This window comes from Camelus ferus, chromosome 16 (assembly GCF_009834535.1).
Source record: "Camelus ferus isolate YT-003-E chromosome 16, BCGSAC_Cfer_1.0, whole genome shotgun sequence".
Lineage (NCBI taxonomy): Eukaryota > Metazoa > Chordata > Mammalia > Artiodactyla > Camelidae > Camelus > Camelus ferus.
In genome coordinates this window covers 32,887,775-32,907,213 of record NC_045711.1, presented here as the reverse complement: position 1 = coordinate 32,907,213, position 19,439 = coordinate 32,887,775, and the positions used below count along the sequence as shown (strand labels likewise).

Below are 19,439 nucleotides of genomic sequence, written 5' to 3'. Positions count from 1 at the left end.
GGGGACGCCTCTGGACTCCAACAGCTTTTCCTTTCTGTTTGGCACTTCCTCATCTGTACAGAAAAGAAACACTGACATTTCCACTTCAATTCTTAAAAGGACCCTTTTTTCTACATTTCGATTTGAGAAGAGGAGGGGGCCTATTTTTCCATTTCCCTGGTTTTTAAAGTCTGCACACTCCTCCTTTGAGTGAATTGTCTTTATTTGCATACCTATTTCCCTATCATAGGACATTGGATAGCATTCCACTTTCAACGCCTAAAAATTACACTCTTAAAAAGAACACATTTGAGTAGAAGTCTTTTTTCATGTCTAGCTTATTTCCAGGAATACATTTACCAAGGCGACAGGGAGATATTTCCATAACTATTGTCTTGGGACACTTAAAAAAAACCCCACAACCCGCACCCCAGAGACTTAAATAAGAGTCCCCAGTAGGAAGAAATGGAAAAGGTTTAGGTGGCCTATTCAGCACCCCAAAGGAAATACTGGTAGGCAGGACAAGTAGCCCACAGGTTTCCTGCTGGTTTTCCACAGCCTTCTCGCCCTACTCTGGGCTTCCTTTAAAGGATGAGGGTGGCAGCCTCCTGGCTGGCCTCCCTGCCTCCAGCTTTGCCTCAGTTTAATCCAATGAGCGTTACACTCCCAGACAAATGTTCTTCAATGTCTATTTCCAAATTTCACGTCACTGAACACAAATTTATCAGTCAGATTTTAGAATACGTTTTCCCAGGACTTTTCCGCAGCCTTGGGGCAGATGTGGAGAAAGTGGGAGGCGGGTATCTTAGTTTGACTCCCCGCAAAGCAGAACCTGAGACAAGGATTTGGAAGCAAGTAGTTTATTTGGAAGGAGGTCCCAGGAAGCAGTATGAGGGAGTGGAGAAGCTGGTAGGCTGCTGGATGGGGCGGCCCTTACAGCTTCTCAATAACTGCCTCTCTCCCCACCACCCTTCCTCCTTCCCTCTTTCATTCTCTACACACACACACACACACACACACACACACACACACGCACATGCATATATACATGCATATTTGTGTTTTAAAACACAAATTAGATCTTACTATGCTTTCTGATTGTTTTGCTTAACTGCCTTGGACATCATTCCACATGAATAGGTGTATTCCTCACTAAAATTGGCAATGACGAATAGTCTTCTACTGGGAGGACACAACCCCATCAGACATATGTTCTAATTCTGGTTGACAGAAAGGTGTGAGGAACGAGATCAGTCTTCCTAAAACATGGCTGTGCACACGTTGTCCCCTTGTGTCTCTCCTGCTAAAAACCCACCCGTAGCTCTCCATTACCGACACCGCAAAGCCTAGCTTCTATAAACTGGCTTTGGAGTCTGACCTACGCCTGCCTGGGCCGCTGGGACTGCCCTCTACCCAGCTCCTCTTCCACAGCCTGGCAGTGCGAGCCACTGGGTCTTTACAGGCCCTGACCATTTCTGCATCTGTGCCTTTGCCCAGGCTGTGTCCGCAGCATAGGCTGCCCACACTGAGAGGGTCCCCACCGCCCTCGGAACTCCATCCTTCAGTGACTGAGTGCTCTCTTTTGTGATCCCTTCCTGTACATCTCCCTCAGAGGAGATTTTGCACAGACTTGTATGTTTGCTCTCCTTTCATGGATATGTTTTCACTTGCCAACCAACGCTGGAACCAGTATGGCTGATCTCAGCTTGGTGTTGCTGTTGAAGCCATCACACCCACCGGGACAGCTAATGCGCTGCTCACAGGCCCTGGCCCATGGAGACAGGGACTAAGGTACAAAGGAGGAGGTGGGACACCAGGACTGCGGGGAAGGGGAGCTGAACAGAAGTGGGGGGTGGGGGAAGAGCAACTCAAGGGTGCTAATCCCAGCTTCCTGTTCGGAATTTCTTCGGCTGCTGCTCAGGCTCTATCTTAGGATGGTCACAGCTGCCGAAACAGATCTCTCCTTTCACCTGTTCTTAAGCAAAGACCTTGATAACTTCCTGTCAGAAGAATGCATGCTCTGATAATTTTTCGAGAATGAGGGACACTGTGGGCACTGGTGTGAAACTCCCCAGACTTTTCCACGTCTTTGGAGAAGCGGTTCCCCTTGATCAGGAACCAGGGAGCAAACAGTTACAAGCAGGGAGTCAAGGGGCCAGCCACCAGTTTCTGGCCAGGGCTCAGACTTTGCTGCAACCTTGGTTGGTGTTTCCTTCCTTGGTCTGCTCCAGAAACCACTCTTGGACCCATAGGACAGCCCTCTGATTCAGAGTGACAGGGGGCAGATCCTCTGCCCTCCTCATTCACCTGCCCCTTGCACCCAAGCCTGCTCCTACAGAATTCTCTATATCTGCTTAAGTCATTATCCCTAATCAGCTGGGCTCTAGGACCAGAAAACCGAGTGTGTCTGACTTCGGGCGGGCCTCCCTAGTCGCTCACACACTCACTCAACTAACACCAACTAGAGTCCCCATGCAAGGGATGCGCAAGAATAAGGGGTACAGCGAGGGATGGGACGCGATACACAGGGAGTCCAGGCGCAGGGGTTTGGAGGCGGACATCGGGAAAGAGACGGGCCTCCGAGGGTAGAGGGTGAGGGTCCTCGGGGACCCTTGGTCGCAGAGGTACAGAGAGAAGGGAGAGAGGCGGCGATATCGGGTGAAAGCCGCAGGCGCCCGGAGCATGGGCGGACCTGCGCATGCGCCGATGGAGACTTTGGCGTCCCCCAGCGTCGTCAAGGTAACCCTGATCCACCACAGCTGGTCATGGAATCAGGGACTGGAGGGAGCTGGGGTCATCCCCCAGCCCAGAGTGCAGCCCTGACGGTGAAGGCTGAGCGGGGGAGTGGAGCCTGCCTTTACCCAAGAGGCCAGGGGTGGGGGTGGCTGGGTTGGGGAGCTGTCTCGGGAGGGTCTGAACTTCGGGTGGGGCCCTATTGGGTGGGTGAGGAGAGCGACCCCAGCCAGAGAGGAAAAGATAACAAGAGAGCTGGTAGGCATCTGGGGGGAAAAAGGAGAATGCGGCTCCTGGGGGGTTAGGGAGGCAACTCAGCGTGAGGCTGTGGTCCTCATTCCTTCCCCACCTAGCCTGACTGAGTCTCCCCCTCCCCCCAGCCCTGGGTGACCATTCTGCAGCCCCTCCCGTGGGCCATCCCACCTCCATCCCCGCAGACAAGCCGCGTGAAGGAAGGTGAGACTCCGGGATCTCTCCACGTTGTACCCACCTCTGCCTGTCCTTGCTGCACGCCCCTTTCCGCGCCCCTGGCTGGTCACTGGGGAAAAGGCCCTAGGGTCGGAGCAAGGGCAGAGGGAGGCCTGGCATGGACCTGCTGAACTCCGGTCCCCTAGGCCTGCTGGAGCTGATGCTGCTGCAGAATGCACACATGCACCAGCTGCTTCCGACTGCCCAGGTGGCAGCAGCCCTCGACCCCTGGCCTGCCTGGCCCCGCCCTCAGGTGCGTGGGCTGGGGGTGGGGGAGTAGGGGGTGGGCCACCGGGCCGCCCATCTGCAGGTCCAGAGATGAGGAGCCATCTGGGGTTCCCCGATCTTGAGAAAAAGGACCAGGCAACAAAGGAGCCAGAGACAGCCCACACCCATCTCGCTGGGTCTCTTTGGCATCTGTTATCTGCAAGGCCCCGTGTCAGCCTCCATGGGGTGGCGGTAGGAGGGCCCCAAAATCCAGACATTGAAGATTTTGTTTTCAAGGTTGCTCTGCAGTGCACGCCCCCACTGGCTTGCAGGCCCAGGAGGGCAGGCACCATTGCACTGGGGCCTGCAGGGTGCCTGATACTTTTAGGGCTTAACTGATATTTACTGAACAAGTGAATGAATACATGAATGACTGTGAATACAAGGCAACTTTGACTGTGATTGGCACAAAGTGTGAGTGCCACCTGGTTGGGGCATGAGGAAAAGGTCCTTGGAGGAGCAGGTGGCCTTGGAACCAGCCCTTGAAAGCCAGGTAGGATTCTGATGCTTGGAAGAGGTGAGGGGTGTCTCCACCATCCAGGCTGGCAGGGGCTGAGTCAGGAGGTCAACCAGTGCTGGGCACCTTGAGAGGTCTGGAGAAGTGACAGCTGGGTGGAAGGAGGATGCCTATCAGTTTGAGTAGAGCAGGCTTCTAGGCGGGGCTGGTCAGAGGAGTCCAGGCTGAGGGAGACCCTGAGAAGCTGCTGCGGGCCCTCACCCCCAGGCCCTCACAGGGCCCTTGGGATGAGCGCCACCCCGTCACCAATGAGGCATAGGTGGGTCCAGGGACTGAGGGTTGACATAGGCTGGGACCTGGGACCCTTTACTGCAGTGCTTGCACCTAGACAAATGTCTCCTCCAGCAACAGGATATAAAAGGCACAAACTACAAAGGGCACGAAGTAACTGCACGCACGCGCGCTCGGGGCAATGATGAACAGTAAGATGCAAAAAGGTCACAGATCAACTGCCACGTCTGAGGTGCAGAGACCAAAAGCAGGGAACTGCGCATGACCCCTGCACACAGCACCACCAAGGGGGTGGGCAGACCACCTAGGCCACCCCTGCAGCCAGACCCACCGATCAGCCCCCACCGTCTCCCCATCTAAGGAACCAGCCCAGCCTCCTGGGGGAGCGACCAAGGGCACCTGTTTGTTGTTCCCAGTGAATTCCCAGCCTGAATTCCTTGTCTAGTCTCTTATCCGTTTCTGTTGATTAAAGAGACCTAGGACCCAGAATCCATAACAGGGTGAGACGAGGGGCAGCTTGCTGGTCCCCCTGCCCCAGCTCTGGAGTCATACCTGGATTCCTCCAGTCCCTGCTTGGCCACTTATTAGCTGAGTGACCTTAGAAAAGTTGCTTAACCTCTGAGCCTCAGTTTTCCCACCTGCGAAATAAACAGTAACTGTCTCCAAAGCGCCTTGCTTGCCAGTAGTAAAGTCCCAATGAACAGTAGCCATTTTCTGTGGTGTATCTCGGGAAGTGATTTCAAGGAGTGGAGACTCATCCTGTATCATCTCCCATTCCTTTGTGCACAATCCCCAGGTCTACCTGGAGGGTCAACAGGAGGAGTGGAAGGAGGAGGAGGAGGAGGAGGAGGAGGAAGAGATGAGGGCTCAGGAAGAAGGCCCTTTGGTGTTCCACCATCACTACCTGCCCTGCCCGATGCCCGCTCTGGGAGCCCTGCTCCCTTGGCCAGCTCCTCTCATTTCCTCTCCCCTCCATCAGCCTCACTTGCAGGACACAGCCAGGGTTCAGCACCGTCCTCCTGCCTCTGGGAAAAGGCAGATGTAAGTGAGGTTGAGGGGGGCGGGGTCTGGGAGCTGCCAGGGCCCTTCTCTGAGGCTGGGCTGGAAGAGGTGGCCAGAGGCTGAGGGTGGAGATACTTGTGGGTAAAATTCCAGGGGCCACCCTGGGGCCTCTGATGGGAGGGTCTTTCTTTTCTCTTACCCACCTCAGGCGAGCCGTGCCCCCACCTCCACCCCCCAGTGCCACAGAGACTGTGGGTGCAGATGTACCCCCGGCTTCAGGTAGGTACTAGATGGATGGGCAGCGGGGCCCAGGCCTAGGGGTGGATCAGAAGACCAGTAGGGCCACGTGCCCTGTGTGTAGCAGGAACTCAGGTGTCACTGGCAGGCAACTGGCCTGTCCCCTTCCCTTTTCCTCCTTGGGGTCCATGGAAGCAGGAGGGAGTCAAGATGAGGGTGCTGTCTCCCCCCAGACTACTATGATGCCGAGAGCCTACCGTGAGGACACACCGTGGCCCTGGGATCCACGCCAGCTTCATCATGAGGCTGGAAACAGCCCTGAAGACTCCGTTTGCCAACCCTGCACTCACACCTGACAGCCCTTCTTACTCCCTCAACGAACACCAGGCCCTCTCCCTTAGGTCAATCAGTCCCCTCTCCACTCCAGGGAGACCTTGAACCAGCCAGATCTCTGCTCCTGAGGGAGAGCCCCTTAGAGCAGTGCCCAGGTCCTGGAAGCCACATGAACGCCCAGTCCTGCCCCACTGACAGCTGCCTGGGCTAGGGAAGGCCTGAGAACCAGATACCCCCTTCGACCTCCTCCCCTCCCCTCCTTCTGGGATGACTAGGGCTGCAGTATCTCGGTTTGGCCCAATAATGAGCGGGAAGTATGAGGACAGGACTGCTTATGTTATCCATGGCTCTCTGAAGGCCCAGTGATGGGGGAGACCCTCGGGGCTCCTGCTCTTACCCTGTAAGCTGGCTCTGTTGGGAGAAAGGAGAGGTCAGAGCCATGTCCTGCTCCAACGGGAAGTCGCCTGTGTTTCCAGAGGGCCATGGGGGAACAGTGTCTCACTGCTCCTCTGGCCAGATTGCGTCTCCCCCACCCTCCCCCAGGAGGAATGAGTCACCCAGGGCGGATGAGGGTGAGTGAACGGTGCCTGGGCTGGTCAGCATGGAGGCGCCCAGGGCCTGGGCTCGCTGGGGCTCTGGAAGGCCCCTGTGAAGGAGAGGGTGGAGGGAGGCTGACGAGACATTTGGAGACAGAAGTCCAGCAAGGCCTGGTGGGTCCCCTTCCTGGCCATTCCCAGGAGGAGACTGAGGCATGGGGTTAAGTCCAGGGGTCTGTGTTCGGACTAGGAAAGGAAATGGCCCCAAGTCCTCTGCTGCTTGTCACAGTGTCCTTCAGCCAGGGCTGGACCACAACCCTAAGGAGCCACACTCAGTTCCAGTGGCCATGCCGCTCAGGCAGGCTGTGCTGGGTGGGTCCCTCTCAGCCTCATCCAAGCAGCCTGCACCCTGTAGATACCTCTCCGCCTCTGGTTACCCTGCTGGCCGAAGACAAAGCAGAGCAGGACGGATGTCACAAACAGGAGCAGCACCGACACGACCACGATGATCACCATCCAGTTGTCTTGCACAGGCTCTGGGGAGGGAGGGGACAGTGGTCTTTGAAGTCCTCTGGTCCTAGGCGTCACAGCCTAAGGGGGAGCAGAGGTCCACCCATCACCCACCTGACCCTCGTCCATCCTGCAGTCACCTTGTGTTGCAGACATGAGTGGCAAGTTGGGTATTAACTAGGGGGAAGGCAGACTAGGGTCCTGGCCACCAGCCAGGCCTCTGTGAGACCACCAGGGCCCAGATGTCCCCTTGGCACCGGCCCCTGGCACCAGCATGTGGTTGCTGTACATTATGGCCTGGACAGTGGCATGGTCCAGGCTGAGCCCCTCCCTGGGTGGAGATGAGGGTGCTTCTACCAAACCATGTGAAGACACGGAACATCTTGGCCATCTAGAGTCACAGAACAGTGGAGCTCCAGGGGACCTACGGGGTCAGTCAGGCCAAACTTCTCAAGTGGAGCCGGGCCAAGGCCAGGGAGAGGAGCTTGACTTGGTCAAGGTCCCGCAGCTCACTAATGGTCAAGCAAGTAGTTGGGGTCTAACCTGGGAGCTTGGAGAGAGTTCCAGGGAGGAGACAGCGCTAGAGGGAAGCCTTGGGACAAGTGCGGGGCCGTGGGAGCCTCCCCCTGAGCCGGCAGAGAGCAGGGCAATGGCTTTTTCTTCTTCCGAGGGGCTGAAACGTGAACTGTCTCCCTCCACCTCCTCTGGGGGCTCCCCCTCACCAAAGACCTCCAGCGCCTGGGAGTCTGAGACGCTGTCAACGACCTTCACGCCGCGAGTCCGCAGGTCCATCTTGGCCTGGCAGGAGAAGTTGTGGGAGCTGTCTTCCAGCTGAGCCTCGGCGCTGTACGTGACCATGGCCTCTTGAGGGGAAAGTGCTGTCCCCTCAAAGGTCTGGCTGTGCAAGACCTCACTGCCACGGAGCAAGGTGACAGTGAGGCCCTCGAGGGGCGCCACGGAGGGCACCCTGCACTCGATGGTGAACGGGCTCCCTACGGCCACCCGCGTGGGCTGCAGCTTCAGCAGCACTTGCTTTGGAGGGTCTGCAGGGAAGGAGGAAGGCAGGTCTGGTCAGGATGGAGGTGCAGAAGCAGCAGGCCCCACTCAGCCAGGACCATCCCCTGTTACCACGTGTTCTCAGGAAGTGGGCTGGGGCCTGGCCTGCTCTAGAGGGTCAAGAGAGGAAGGAGGAAGCAGGTCAGCGTGAAGGAGGAACTGGGTGGTTGTTTTCCGGACATGACGATTTCTGGAATGGACAAGAATGGAGGGGGCCTGGGGTCTACAAGGAAAAGCTCCAGAATCTGTAATACAACCAACTAGAAGGATATACAAGGTTTGGATCTGTCTCCTTCCTCTCTGGAAATTAAATACAAATTTCAAAAGTTAAACAGATTGGATAACTATGTTGAAGGAGACTTCCAAAGGAGTACTCATGGGAACTGGGCCGTGAATTGTGAGATTCTTAAGAGGTGCAGGCTGGAGTCAGCCACCTCTATCCTTCTCCATCAAACTCAGTAGTCCCTTGGTTCTTCTTTGAATTACAATAACTTGCCCCCCGTCACCAAATGACAATACGTTAGACTAAGGGCATCTTCCTCCTCTTTTGATCCACTGATGATGGTAATGAGGACTTGAGCACCACCCTTGGTGCCGAGCTATTGAGAGAACCCTGGCTTATCCAAGGTCTCCGTAGCCTGTGGGCAGGTTGTGTGATGGTCACACCTTTGCCAAGGGCCCTCAGGGGAAGATACAACCACCGGGTGGTGCCTCACCCTTTTCTCCAGGAGGCGAAAGGGCTACTGGGGTGTACCAGTGCTCCTGACGGGCACCACGCTGCTTGTGCTGGGGTTTCTAGCAGCTTCAAGGAATCCAGGGGAGGGTGTGAGCAGACACTGAGCCCCCGGTCCAGGTCCTGCTCCCTGTCACCCCAGGAGCCCAGGGAAGTGGGGGCCAAACCGAGAGCAGTCAGCAGCAAGAACACAGCGGCTCTGCGAATACCCAGTAGACACAGGCTGTGGCCTGGGGAGGGGCCCCGCAACACAGCACTCACAGAACACAGGGGAGGGGGCCCCACAACATAGCACTCACAGTACAGGCCGACGTTGAGACTCTTGGACCCCTGCTTCCTGGAGCACCAGAAAAAGCAACGCATACTCGAATTCTGGGAGACATTGAAAATCATAAACAATTTCCACTGCGGGGAATCTTGAAGGACAATCTTGTCTAGGCTGGTCTCCAGACCACCGTTCTCTGGTTTGGTACAGTTGGTACTACAGTTAATCACCTGGGATCCTCCATGCTTCACCATTGGCTGCTCTGGTGACACGTGTACCTCGAATGCCTCCTCACCAGACCCTGGAAGACAAGAAACACTGGGCAGCACGTGTCCCCACTGCCCTGCCCAGTAGAGCTGCCTATGGCTGCCAGTGTGATCAAAGAAGAGGGGTCCAAGAAGAAAGGCCAAGGATGGCCCCTCTGGTCCTCTCCCCATGTTCAGACCTGATCGCCTGGTGTCGAGACCAAGGAGGCTGCCCCCACAGCTCGCTCCCTGCCTCTGGTTGCTCTTCCTCCAGCTCTGTCACCTCAAGATTAGTCTTTCTGATGCACATCTATTTCCATGCTGAGGGATCTTCAAGGACCAGCCCAAATGTCTCCTCCTGTGAAACGGAGGTGGACTGTGTCCTCTGAGCCTCCATGGCTGTGGGATTGACACTTCCCTCCCTTCTTTCCTTCCTCTGCAAATCCTTTTTGACCACCAGCTGTGTGCCACGCACTTCTAGGCTGTGGGGATCCAACAGGCACCAAAGCGCACAAAACCCCACCCTTGCAGAGTTCAAGCTGTAGTAAAGGAGACAGGCGATAACGAACAAGTGAAATAGGCAGCCTGTCACTTGGTGGTTAAGTGCCTGGGAAAGGAAACAGGGAGCGGGGCGGGGTTGCCATGTTAAACAGCGTAGTCAGCACAGGCCTCACGGAAACACCAGTGTTTGAGCAAAGATAAGAAGTTGTGGTGGATGGCTGGTGGCAGGGCCCAGAGTGGCACTGGGAAAGCCCAGCAGGGATCTGCAAGTGGAGGGAACTGCCAGAGGAAAGACCCCGGGGCCAGGCCAGAGGAGACACGGATGGTTGGAGCTTAGCAAAGAGGAAAGCAAGGGGAGGTGAGATCAGAAAGGGAATGTGACCATATTGCAAATGACTGATATTCATGCTGATTCTCCCTTAGACATTTTGGAGCTTCTGGAGGGCAGGGCTCGGGTTTTGCATGTTTCCCTTTGTGTCAGCACAATGCCCTGTGTGTGGCATAGAGCCAAGAAGTGTTTCATGCATGAAGACGGGGCCCTCGGCGCTCACCTCCCCCCAGGTGATGACCAGAAGATGCTTGATCCTAGCAAGCTGGGTCTGTCTGCGTCCTAAGCTCCCGCCACACCGGCAAGCCCCTCTTAGCCCTCAACTAATAGCATAATGAAGGGGTGAGAGAGGGGCTTTGCAGGAATAGGGAACTAGATTTGAATCCTTAGTTTGCCAGGTACTAGCTGTGTGGCCTTGTGCAAGGTTATTCCTCTCTCTCAGCCTCTGCTTCCCCATCTGTCATGTGGGCTGGGTTGTCATGAAAAGCACCTGGCGGGTTGTCCAGAACAGACTGCTGGGCACATGCTGGCATTTTCCTTCCCGTCCCCTGGACCCGGTGGAAGAGGTTTCATTTTCACTTTTGATCCAGAAGGCGATGCCCTCTGCTGTCCGCCAGGCCACATCTGCCAACCAGCTGGGGCGTGCCCTTACCTTCCCCTGAACTCTGTCTCCCTTCACCTCCTGAGGCCCCTACCTAGCCCACCATTCGGCCTCCAACCAGCCACATCCACATGCCAGGAAGCTGTGCGGCCCAATCAACCTAGCGTCCAAAATCCCAGGACCCCCACCCGCTGCCCAGGGTCATGGGAAGCCAGGCTGGCACAGCATCCTGTACCCATTATGGGCAGCTGCTGGGCTCAAATCCTCAGAGACTTCTGGACCAGAATCCCTTCTCACACCTGAAGCCAAGGGAGCAGGCGACCCACCCTCTGGGCTGGCACATGCCCAGTCAGGAACCCCAGGCCCTGGCTCACCTGGGCAGCAGAGCAGGGCGAGAAAAGCCACACACAGTCCCCAACAACAAAAAGGGGACATCTTGAGCGGTGTCCACAGGCTCTCAGGGAACAGCCGAGGACTACCTAGAGAGAGTTGAAAGGCGGAGGTCAGGGACTGGTGGCCTGGAGCCACAGCCCAGAACTCTCAGCCTCTGTGCACTGATGACTGCATTTCCTCTTATTATCTCAGTGGTCCTGGGGAAGCCACGTGGATTGTAAGAATCCAGGAGGCAGAGGGCATAACCTAGTCCTCCTGGCACGCTCCCATTAGAGGCAGGGCACGTGCTGGGTGCACATGTGTTTGAGTGACATGTAGACACAGAGGACAGTGATGCCCACAAGCCCCACATCTAGGGAGCCCCAAATCCCACAGGACACACTGCTGGGGCTCCCTCAGGGAAGAGAGAATCTAAAGTCAGGTCCCATTCAGGTCACACGGTCACCACAGCTCAGTAGGCAGAGACTCCTGGGCAGGTTTGTTGGTGCTCTGGTCACCTGCCTAGCACGAGGCTACTGCAACCTTGACACCCTGCTCAGCCTTCAATTCAACCAGCCCCTGACTCAGCTATACAGGGACACCTTGAGGGAAATGCTCCCACCGTAGCTCCCCAGCAGTCTGGACTGTTACAGACAGAGGTACCAAGGATCAAGCTGGCTGGGGACCAAACCCCCAGGTTCCATTTCCCTGGCTTGGCTCATGGTGCACCCTACTCCAGGCAGGTAGCCTTGATCCTGGGGCTCAGGACCTGAGGAGTTGCAATGTGTTGCTAGACAGGATATGTTAGCACTGAGGGCATCCCCAGAAGCAGCGAGCAGGTGACAGGGGAATTTGATGGTCTGGAGGGCCTTCCCCGGAGGCTTCTGACCAAGACACCTCCAGTCTTCTGAGGCCCCAGTTATGGACGTGGTACCCTGGGGACTGACAGGGCTTGGGAAAGGCAGGAGAGGAGAAAGTTTGCTTGTTTTCTTAGGGGCACCCCAGATACGGACTTCCAAAGGGACGCCCCAGTGTTTTGGGGACTCAGGCCAAACTGCATTCCTGGGTTGGAAGGGTGGGGTGAGGTCGTGCCCTTCTCTTTGGCTAATGAGGTCAAAGGATGTTATTACTGTGTGTAGATGTCAGGTCCAGGGAAGACCCTAGATGGTGCCACTGGGCTTCAGAAAAATGCCCAGCGAAGATGGAGGAAAGGGTGGAGCTGTAACCCTAGTCCAGGGATCTGATGCCACATAGTCTACAGGAAACCCTCCTCCAACCCAAGCTAGATGCCAAGGGGGTGGCCCCAGGGGCTCAGACAGTGGGTGCTGCTATAGTAGAGACTGTGGTTTCTGCTGGGTCAGAATAAGAATAACAACAACAACAAAAATAATAGCAATAATAATACAACAGTGAACATTTACTGACAAAGCACTCAACACATATTAACTAATCAACATCCGACTATGAGGTAGTTACTGCCCCCTCTTACAGACAAGGAAACTGAGGCCCAGAGTGATTAAGTGACTTTCCCAGGGTCACATACCTAGGAAAGCAGTCATGAAGTTGATGAAAGAAATGGGAGACAACTACAAATGGAAAGAGATCTGTGCCCATGGGCTGGAAGAATTAATATTATTAAAATGAACATACTACCCAAAGCAATCTACAGATGCAATGCAATCCCTATCAAAATACCATAGGCATGTTTCACAGAACTAGAACAAAGAATTCTAAAATTTGTATGGAAACACAAATGACCCCAAATATCCAAAGCAATCTTGAGAAAGAAGAATAAAGTTGGAGGTATCATGCTCTCTGTTTTCAAACAATATCACAAAGCTACAATAATCAAAACAGTATGGTACTGACACAAAAATCGATAGAGCTCAGAAATAAGCCCAGATTATATAGTCAATTAATCTACAACAAAGGAACCAAGAAGAAACAATGGGGAAAAGAGAGTCTCTTCAATCAATAGTGTTGGAAAAACTCAACAGCTACATGCAAAGAGTCACACTAAATGACTTTCTCACATCATATACAAAACTAAACTCAAAATGGATCAAAGACTTGAATGTAGCGACTGAAACCATAAAATTTGTAGAAGGAAACACAGGCAGCACACTCTTTGGCATTCATCTTAGCAATATTTTTTGGATATGCCTTCTCAGGCAAGGGAAGCAAAAGCAAAAATAAATAAATACATCAAAGTAAAAAGCTTTTGCAGAGTGAAGGAAACTAGCAACAAAATGGAAAGGCAGCCTAAAAGTGGGAGAAGATATATGCAAATGGTATACCCAATTCAGGGTTCATATCCAAAATATACAAAGAATCATACAACTCAACATTAAAAAAAAAAAAAAAAGGAAAAACCATATTAAAAAATGGGCAGAGGATCTGAAGAGACATTTTTCCAAAGAAGACATACAGATGGCCAAGAGGCACATGAAAATTTACTAAATGTCACTAGTTATCAGGGAAATGAAAATCAAAAGCACAATGAGATATCACTTCACATCTGTCAGAATGGCTATCCTCAAAAAGACAACAAATAACAAGTGTTGGCAAGCATGTGGAGAAAAGGGAACACTTTTGTAGTGTTGGTGGGACTGTAAATTGGTGAAAAGACTATGGAAAACTGTATGGAGGTTCCTCAAAAACATTAAAAATAGAACTGCTATTTCACTTCTGGGTATTGTCTTAAAGGAAACAAAAACACTAATTTGGAAATATAGAGTCACAACAATGTTCATTGCAGCACGATTTACAATAGCCAACAGATGGAAGCAGCCTAAATGTGCACTGATATACATGGATAAAGAAGTGGTATAGCTACACAATGGAATACTATTCAGCCGTAAAAATGAGATCTTGCCATTTGCAACAATATGGACGGATCCCGAGGGTATTATGCTAAATGAAATAAATCAGACAGAGGAAGGCAAATACTTTATGATGTCACTTATATGTAGAATCTAAAAAACAAAACCAACAAACAAAACCAAACAAAAACAGGCTCCTAGATACAGAGAACAAATGGGTGGTTGCCAGAGCGGGGAGGGGAGAGAGGAGTACAAAATCGGTGAATGGGATTAAGAGGCACAAAACTCCAGTTACAAAATAAGCCACCAGTATATAATACACAGCATAAGGAATACGGTCGATAATATTGTAATCACCCTGTATGGGGACCGATGGTTACTAGACCGACCATAGTCATCATTTCATAATGTATGCAAATGCCAGACCACTATGTAGAACACCTGAAACTAACACAATATTGTACATTATATTTCAATTTTAAAAATTAAAATAATGTATCTTAAAATTAAAAAAGGAACTAGAAGACTACACAAATTCATAGAAAGAGAAAGTAGAACAGTGGTTGCCAGGGGCAGAGGGCAGGGGGAAATGGTGAATTGTTTGTTTAATGGGTATAGTTTCTGTTTTACAAGAGAAAAAAGTGTTGGCAGTTTGTTGCAAAACAATGTGATTGTAACACAACCAACTATACCTTTAAGAATGGTTAAATGGTGAATTTGATGTTATGTGGATCTTACCACAATTAAAAATAAAAGACTGTAAACCATTTATGCCAAGAAATATGAAACAAAGTAGACCAAATCTTAGAAAAATAGACCTTACCTAACTTGATTTAAGCAGGAATAAAAAGCCTGAATGGTTTCACAGCTATTAAAAAAATTAAACCCATAAATTAAAATCTTCCTACAAAGAAATTACCAGCTCTAGATAGTGTTACAGAAGTTTCAGTAGAGATAATTCTGATTTTATAAAAACTCTTTCTGAGAATGGAAATAGCAGGAACACACTCTCATTCTTTCTATGAGGACAGTGTAACCTTAATCCCGAAATCAGACAAGTATAGGATGAAAAAGAGAAATCAAAGACCAATCTCACTCATGAATACAGATGCAACAATTATAAGAAAAATATAAGCAAACCACATCTAGCTGTGTATTAAGAATATTAGCCATCACATCCAAGTTGGGCTTATCTCAGCTATGCAAATGTGGTCTAACAATAGAAGGGAAACCTCCACATGTCATTAGCTTATCAGAAATCCCAACAGAATTGAACATCCTTTGCCTACAGCTACAGCATCAACACTTTTAACTGGCTTTTCCTCCTTCCCTGTTTCAGTCTCCCTGCTCCTTCAATCCTGCTTTCTGGCATCACCTCTCAAATAATCCACCTGAACCCAAGTCCTTATTCCAGGCTCTGCTCTTGAAGGAACCCAGACTAAAAACTTACATTAACTCATTTAAGAAGAAAAAACATATGATCATCTTAACAGTTCCAGGAAAAATAATTGATGACATTCAACATCCTTTCATAATAAAAACTCTTAGGAAACTAGCAGGAAAGTTCCTTAACCTGATTAAGGAAACTTACAATATAGATTTTTTTTTAATGAGCAAATCTAAGGGGCGTTTCCTTTAAAGTCAGGAACCAGACAGGAATGCCCACTATCCCTGCTTCTACTTAGCATTATACCAGAGGCCCTAGACAATGAAGAAGGAAGAAGAAGAAAATAAAGGCCTAGCAATGGGAAAAGAGCAAAATTATCAGTATTTTCATACGATACGGTTGCTTAGAGAGAAAGTCCAAAAGATCGATCAGACAAGTAATTCAAAAGAACAAGAGATTTTAGCAAGGGAGTTAGCTCTAAGATCAATATCCAAAAAGGAATTGCTTTTGTGTATATGGGTAACATACAAAAATATAATTTAAAAGATATACCATTGACAATAGTAAAAAGATAAGAACAAGTCTGGCAAAACATATAGAAGACCTATACAAAGAAAGTGATAAAACATTACTGAAAGACATTACATGCACCCTAAATAAATGGGAAGATAGCTCATGTTCATGGATAAGAGATTCAGTATCATAAAGAGGACAATTCTCTCCTTACAAATTTAATGCAATTCCAACTGATCCCAATAGAATTTTCCATGGAAAAGAAGAGCTGATTATAAAACTTACATGGGAGAACAAAGGGACAAAGACAAAGAAGAATAAAACAAGTGGATTTGCTCTACTAAATATTAAGACTTACTATAAAATATGGTATTAGCGCAGATGTAGGCTAATTAACTGATGGAACAGAATAAAGAGGCCAGAAATAGGCTTGTATGAAACTCTGACACATGACAGAGGTGGCATTGTAGATCACTGGGTGAAAGAAGGGTCTGTTAAATAGATGACACTGGATCAAGCGGTTAACTATAAGGAGAAAAAAAGAGGAGAAATGTATCTCTGCCTCACTCAAATGTAGAAATTAATTCCATCCAGTTTAAGGACTTTTATGGAAAAGAACACCGTTAAAACTTCTATGAGAAAATATAGGAGACTATTTTTGTGTCTTTGTGGCAAGGAAGAATTTCTTAAGCCAGACCTCAAGATCACCAATACTAGAATAACAGCTGGTAATTTTGATTATATTGAAGATACAGACAAACATTTCAAAGAAAGCAAAACATCTAGACAAATGAAAAGATGATTTAACTCAACAGCGGCCAGGGAATTTAAAATGAAAAGCACAATGGGATATCATTTTATATCTACTAGACTGGCAAAAGTTAAGAGCTAACAAGACCAATTGCTGGAGAGGTTGTGGGTCAGAAGAAACTTATAATTGCTGATGAGAGTGTACATTGGATCTCTCAGAAATAATCAGGCATTATCTTGTAAAGCTGAATGTCCTTTATACTCTAAACCCACAATTCCACCCTTAGATATGTGAACGAAAATACTGCAAACCATATCAGTAAATAAAGAATGCTGAAACCAAGTCATCAGCGGCTGCCGCCACCCTCCCGTCAAGACAAGCCTGCAGCCCAGCCTCTGCAGCCACTCACAATGGTGCACCCTGAGTGGACTCAGAATAGTAAGAGACAAGATACTGGCCCTAGATAGCTAGCTGCTTGTCAAGGGAATGAATTCAATGAGCCCAAATGTTTGCTTCCTCCCATACATAGAAAAGGACTACACTCTTTAACCTGAGATGCCTGGTTTCTTTAGATAACAAGTAATTTTTTTTATTGTTCTAACTACCTGGTCTTTGTTGTAAAGCTCCTATATATCTTAGCCCCTCCCCTACCTCTTCCTAGCAGTCCCTCAGAGCGATCTGAGAGGCTGTCATCTTAGCTCGGCTTGAGTCCTCGCACGAAATAAAACATAACTCTCAGCTTCTAGGCTGTGCATTTATTTCAGTCGACAGATACATGCCCTGGAGAAACTTTTGCACTAGGAAGCAGGAGATATGTCCCATTCTAATGTCATACGATCTGTGTGACTTTGAGCAAGTCACTTAATCTCTCTATGTCTCAGTTTCCTCTTCTGTAAAATGGGATTAACAATAGTACCTTCCTTTAGGGATGCTGTGTGGATTAAAAAAATTAAGTGAGTTAGTATTTTCAAATACTTGAAAGAGTGCCTAGTACCCAGTAAATGTTATAGAACTATTTCATAAAATAAAAATAGGTATGCCAGCTAGTGAATATAACAAAAAAGAAGCAGACTCACAGATACAGAGAACAAACTAGTGGTTACCAGTGGGGAGAGGGAAAGGGGGAGAGGCTGCATATGGGTAGGGGCTTAAGAGATACAAACTATTAGGTATAAAATAAGCTACACGAATATATTGTACAGCATAGGAAATATAGCCAATATTTTATAATAGCTATGAATGGAGTATAAGCTTTAAAATTGTGAATCACTATTTTACCTCTGTCATGTATATATTGAACGTCGACTATACTTCAATAAAAATTTTTTTAAAAAATAGGCATGCATCTGTGATAAAGACTAAAAAAAAAAAAAAAAAAACCCAAAGAATCAAGAGAACACTTAACACAAAATGAAGGAGGGTGGTTATTATGTCTTGAGTGGGAGTGAATAGCACGTAGGTAGACGCAACGTTTAGTGATATTCCATCCCTGTGTTGGGCGGTGGGTTCAGGGCTGTTCACTATACTCTCCTGCGTTACACATAATGCATATATATGTGTACGTTTTGTGTCACATGTTAAGTTTTACGACAGGAACCCAAAGGGAAAAGAGAAATTCCTACATATCTAGAAAGAAGAAGAGGCTCTGTGGGACTATGAACCGCAGGTTAGGAGGCCCCCCCCCACGTCACTGAGGATTTCACTGAATGGGATTCATGATGAACCCCAGGTGTAATCTCGAGAGGCCAGGATGGCACGCATCCGGTGGGGCCCCAGCTCAGGTGGTCCAGGCCCTAGCACGTGGCCCACGGCAAGGACGTAGCCCCACACTTCTGAGTCAATCACGGTTGTCCAGCAAGAGAGGAAGAGAGAGGACAAAAGAGAACAAAACCAGGAAACAACCACGAAAGTGACAGGCCGGTCTCCGCAGAGCAGAGCAGGGAACTTCCAGCCCCAGGGAGCTCTGGGGTCCAGCCCCCATGGTTACTGGGATTTGGGGGCAGGGGGGAAGGGGAACAGGTCCACCAGAGAGGGGAAGGGACAAGATCTCAAGTCTTTTTTCTTTCTTTCTTTCTTTCTTCCTTTCTTCCTTTCTTCCTTTCTTCCTTTCTTCCTTTCTTCCTTTCTTCCTTTCTTTCTTTCTTTCTTTTCTTTTCTTTTCTTTCTTTTCTTTCTTTCTTTTTTTTGTAGTGGGGAGGGAATAAGGCTTATTTATTTACTTATTTAATGGAGGTACCCGGGGTTGACCCCAGGACCTCATGCCCGCTAAGCATGGGCTCTGCCACTTGAGCTACACCCTCCCCCTATATCTCAAGTCTTGACTGACATTCCTTCCCAAGCTCTTTCTTCACGGCCAAGAGGAAAATGAAAAGCTGGTCTTACCTGTCATCTGCTACAGGGAGTGGCTGTGCTGGGGAAGGAGGGCGGCGGGGGTCCAGCTTCTGGCCACGGAGGGGCCGCCAGCCTTTCAGTGTGCGCAGTCAGGCTTCTGACTACACTTCCCTCTCAGGAGCCTCTCTTCCTGTCCCTGGCCCTCTCTTCACACTAACCTCACTTTCAGCCACTTAACAGCTTGTTTCATATTCTGATAAGTGTAACATTTTCCATTTTAACCATTTTTAGTGTCCGGTTCTGCGGCATTAACTACATTCACAGTGTTGTACAACCACAACCACCATCCTTCTCCAGAACTTTATCATCATCCCAAACTGGAACCCCGGCCCCTTTAAACGCTAACTCCCCCTCCCCACTCCCCCCAGCCCCTGGCAACAACTGTTCTATTTTCTGTCTCAGGGTTTGACAGCTCTCTCGGGACCTCCTATAAGCGGGCTCACACAGCACTGGTCCTTTTGTGACTGGCTTATTTCACTTGGCACGATGCCCCAAGGCTCATCTGTGCCATAGAATGTATTAAGACTTCCTTTTTAAGGCTGACTAATATTCTCTTGTATGAACACACCCATTTTGTTTATCCACTCATTGGTCGATGGACTCAGATTACTTCCACCTTTTGTCTGTTGGGAGGGACACTGCGGGGGTCATGGCTGTACAA

At 49.8% G+C, this 19,439-nt stretch overlaps 2 protein-coding genes across 6 annotated transcripts; one reads left to right on the top strand and one right to left on the bottom strand.

Annotated features, from left to right (window-relative positions):
- Window positions 1–823: 823 nt before the first annotated feature.
- Window positions 824–19,135, bottom strand: LOC116656647 (intercellular adhesion molecule 2-like). 5 transcript variants are annotated; one of them, XM_032457082.1, is made up of 6 exons: window positions 18,770–19,134; window positions 10,917–11,021; window positions 9,098–9,168; window positions 8,902–8,974; window positions 7,536–7,856; window positions 824–6,839 (listed from the first exon to the last, which is right to left on the bottom strand). In XM_032457082.1, exons 1-6 carry the CDS (start codon window positions 18,774–18,776, stop codon window positions 6,658–6,660), a joined length of 759 nt encoding a protein of 252 aa, XP_032312973.1. In that variant the 5' UTR covers window positions 18,777–19,134; the 3' UTR covers window positions 824–6,657. The 5 variants fall into 5 exon arrangements, with proteins under 5 accessions (XP_032312973.1, XP_032312975.1, XP_032312971.1 ...); XM_032457084.1 differs by adding an exon at window positions 9,313–9,470 and having other exon boundaries at window positions 8,902–9,168; window positions 18,770–19,131; XM_032457080.1 differs by having other exon boundaries at window positions 8,902–9,168; window positions 18,770–19,132.
- LOC116669299 (proline-rich protein 29-like) lies at window positions 2,745–5,696 on the top strand. Its single transcript, XM_032498599.1, has 6 exons — window positions 2,745–2,804; window positions 3,093–3,168; window positions 3,327–3,433; window positions 4,992–5,236; window positions 5,406–5,476; window positions 5,668–5,696. The coding sequence occupies exons 1-6, from the start codon at window positions 2,745–2,747 to the stop codon at window positions 5,694–5,696; spliced, it is 588 nt and encodes a 195-aa protein (XP_032354490.1).
- Window positions 19,136–19,439: the final 304 nt, after the last annotated feature.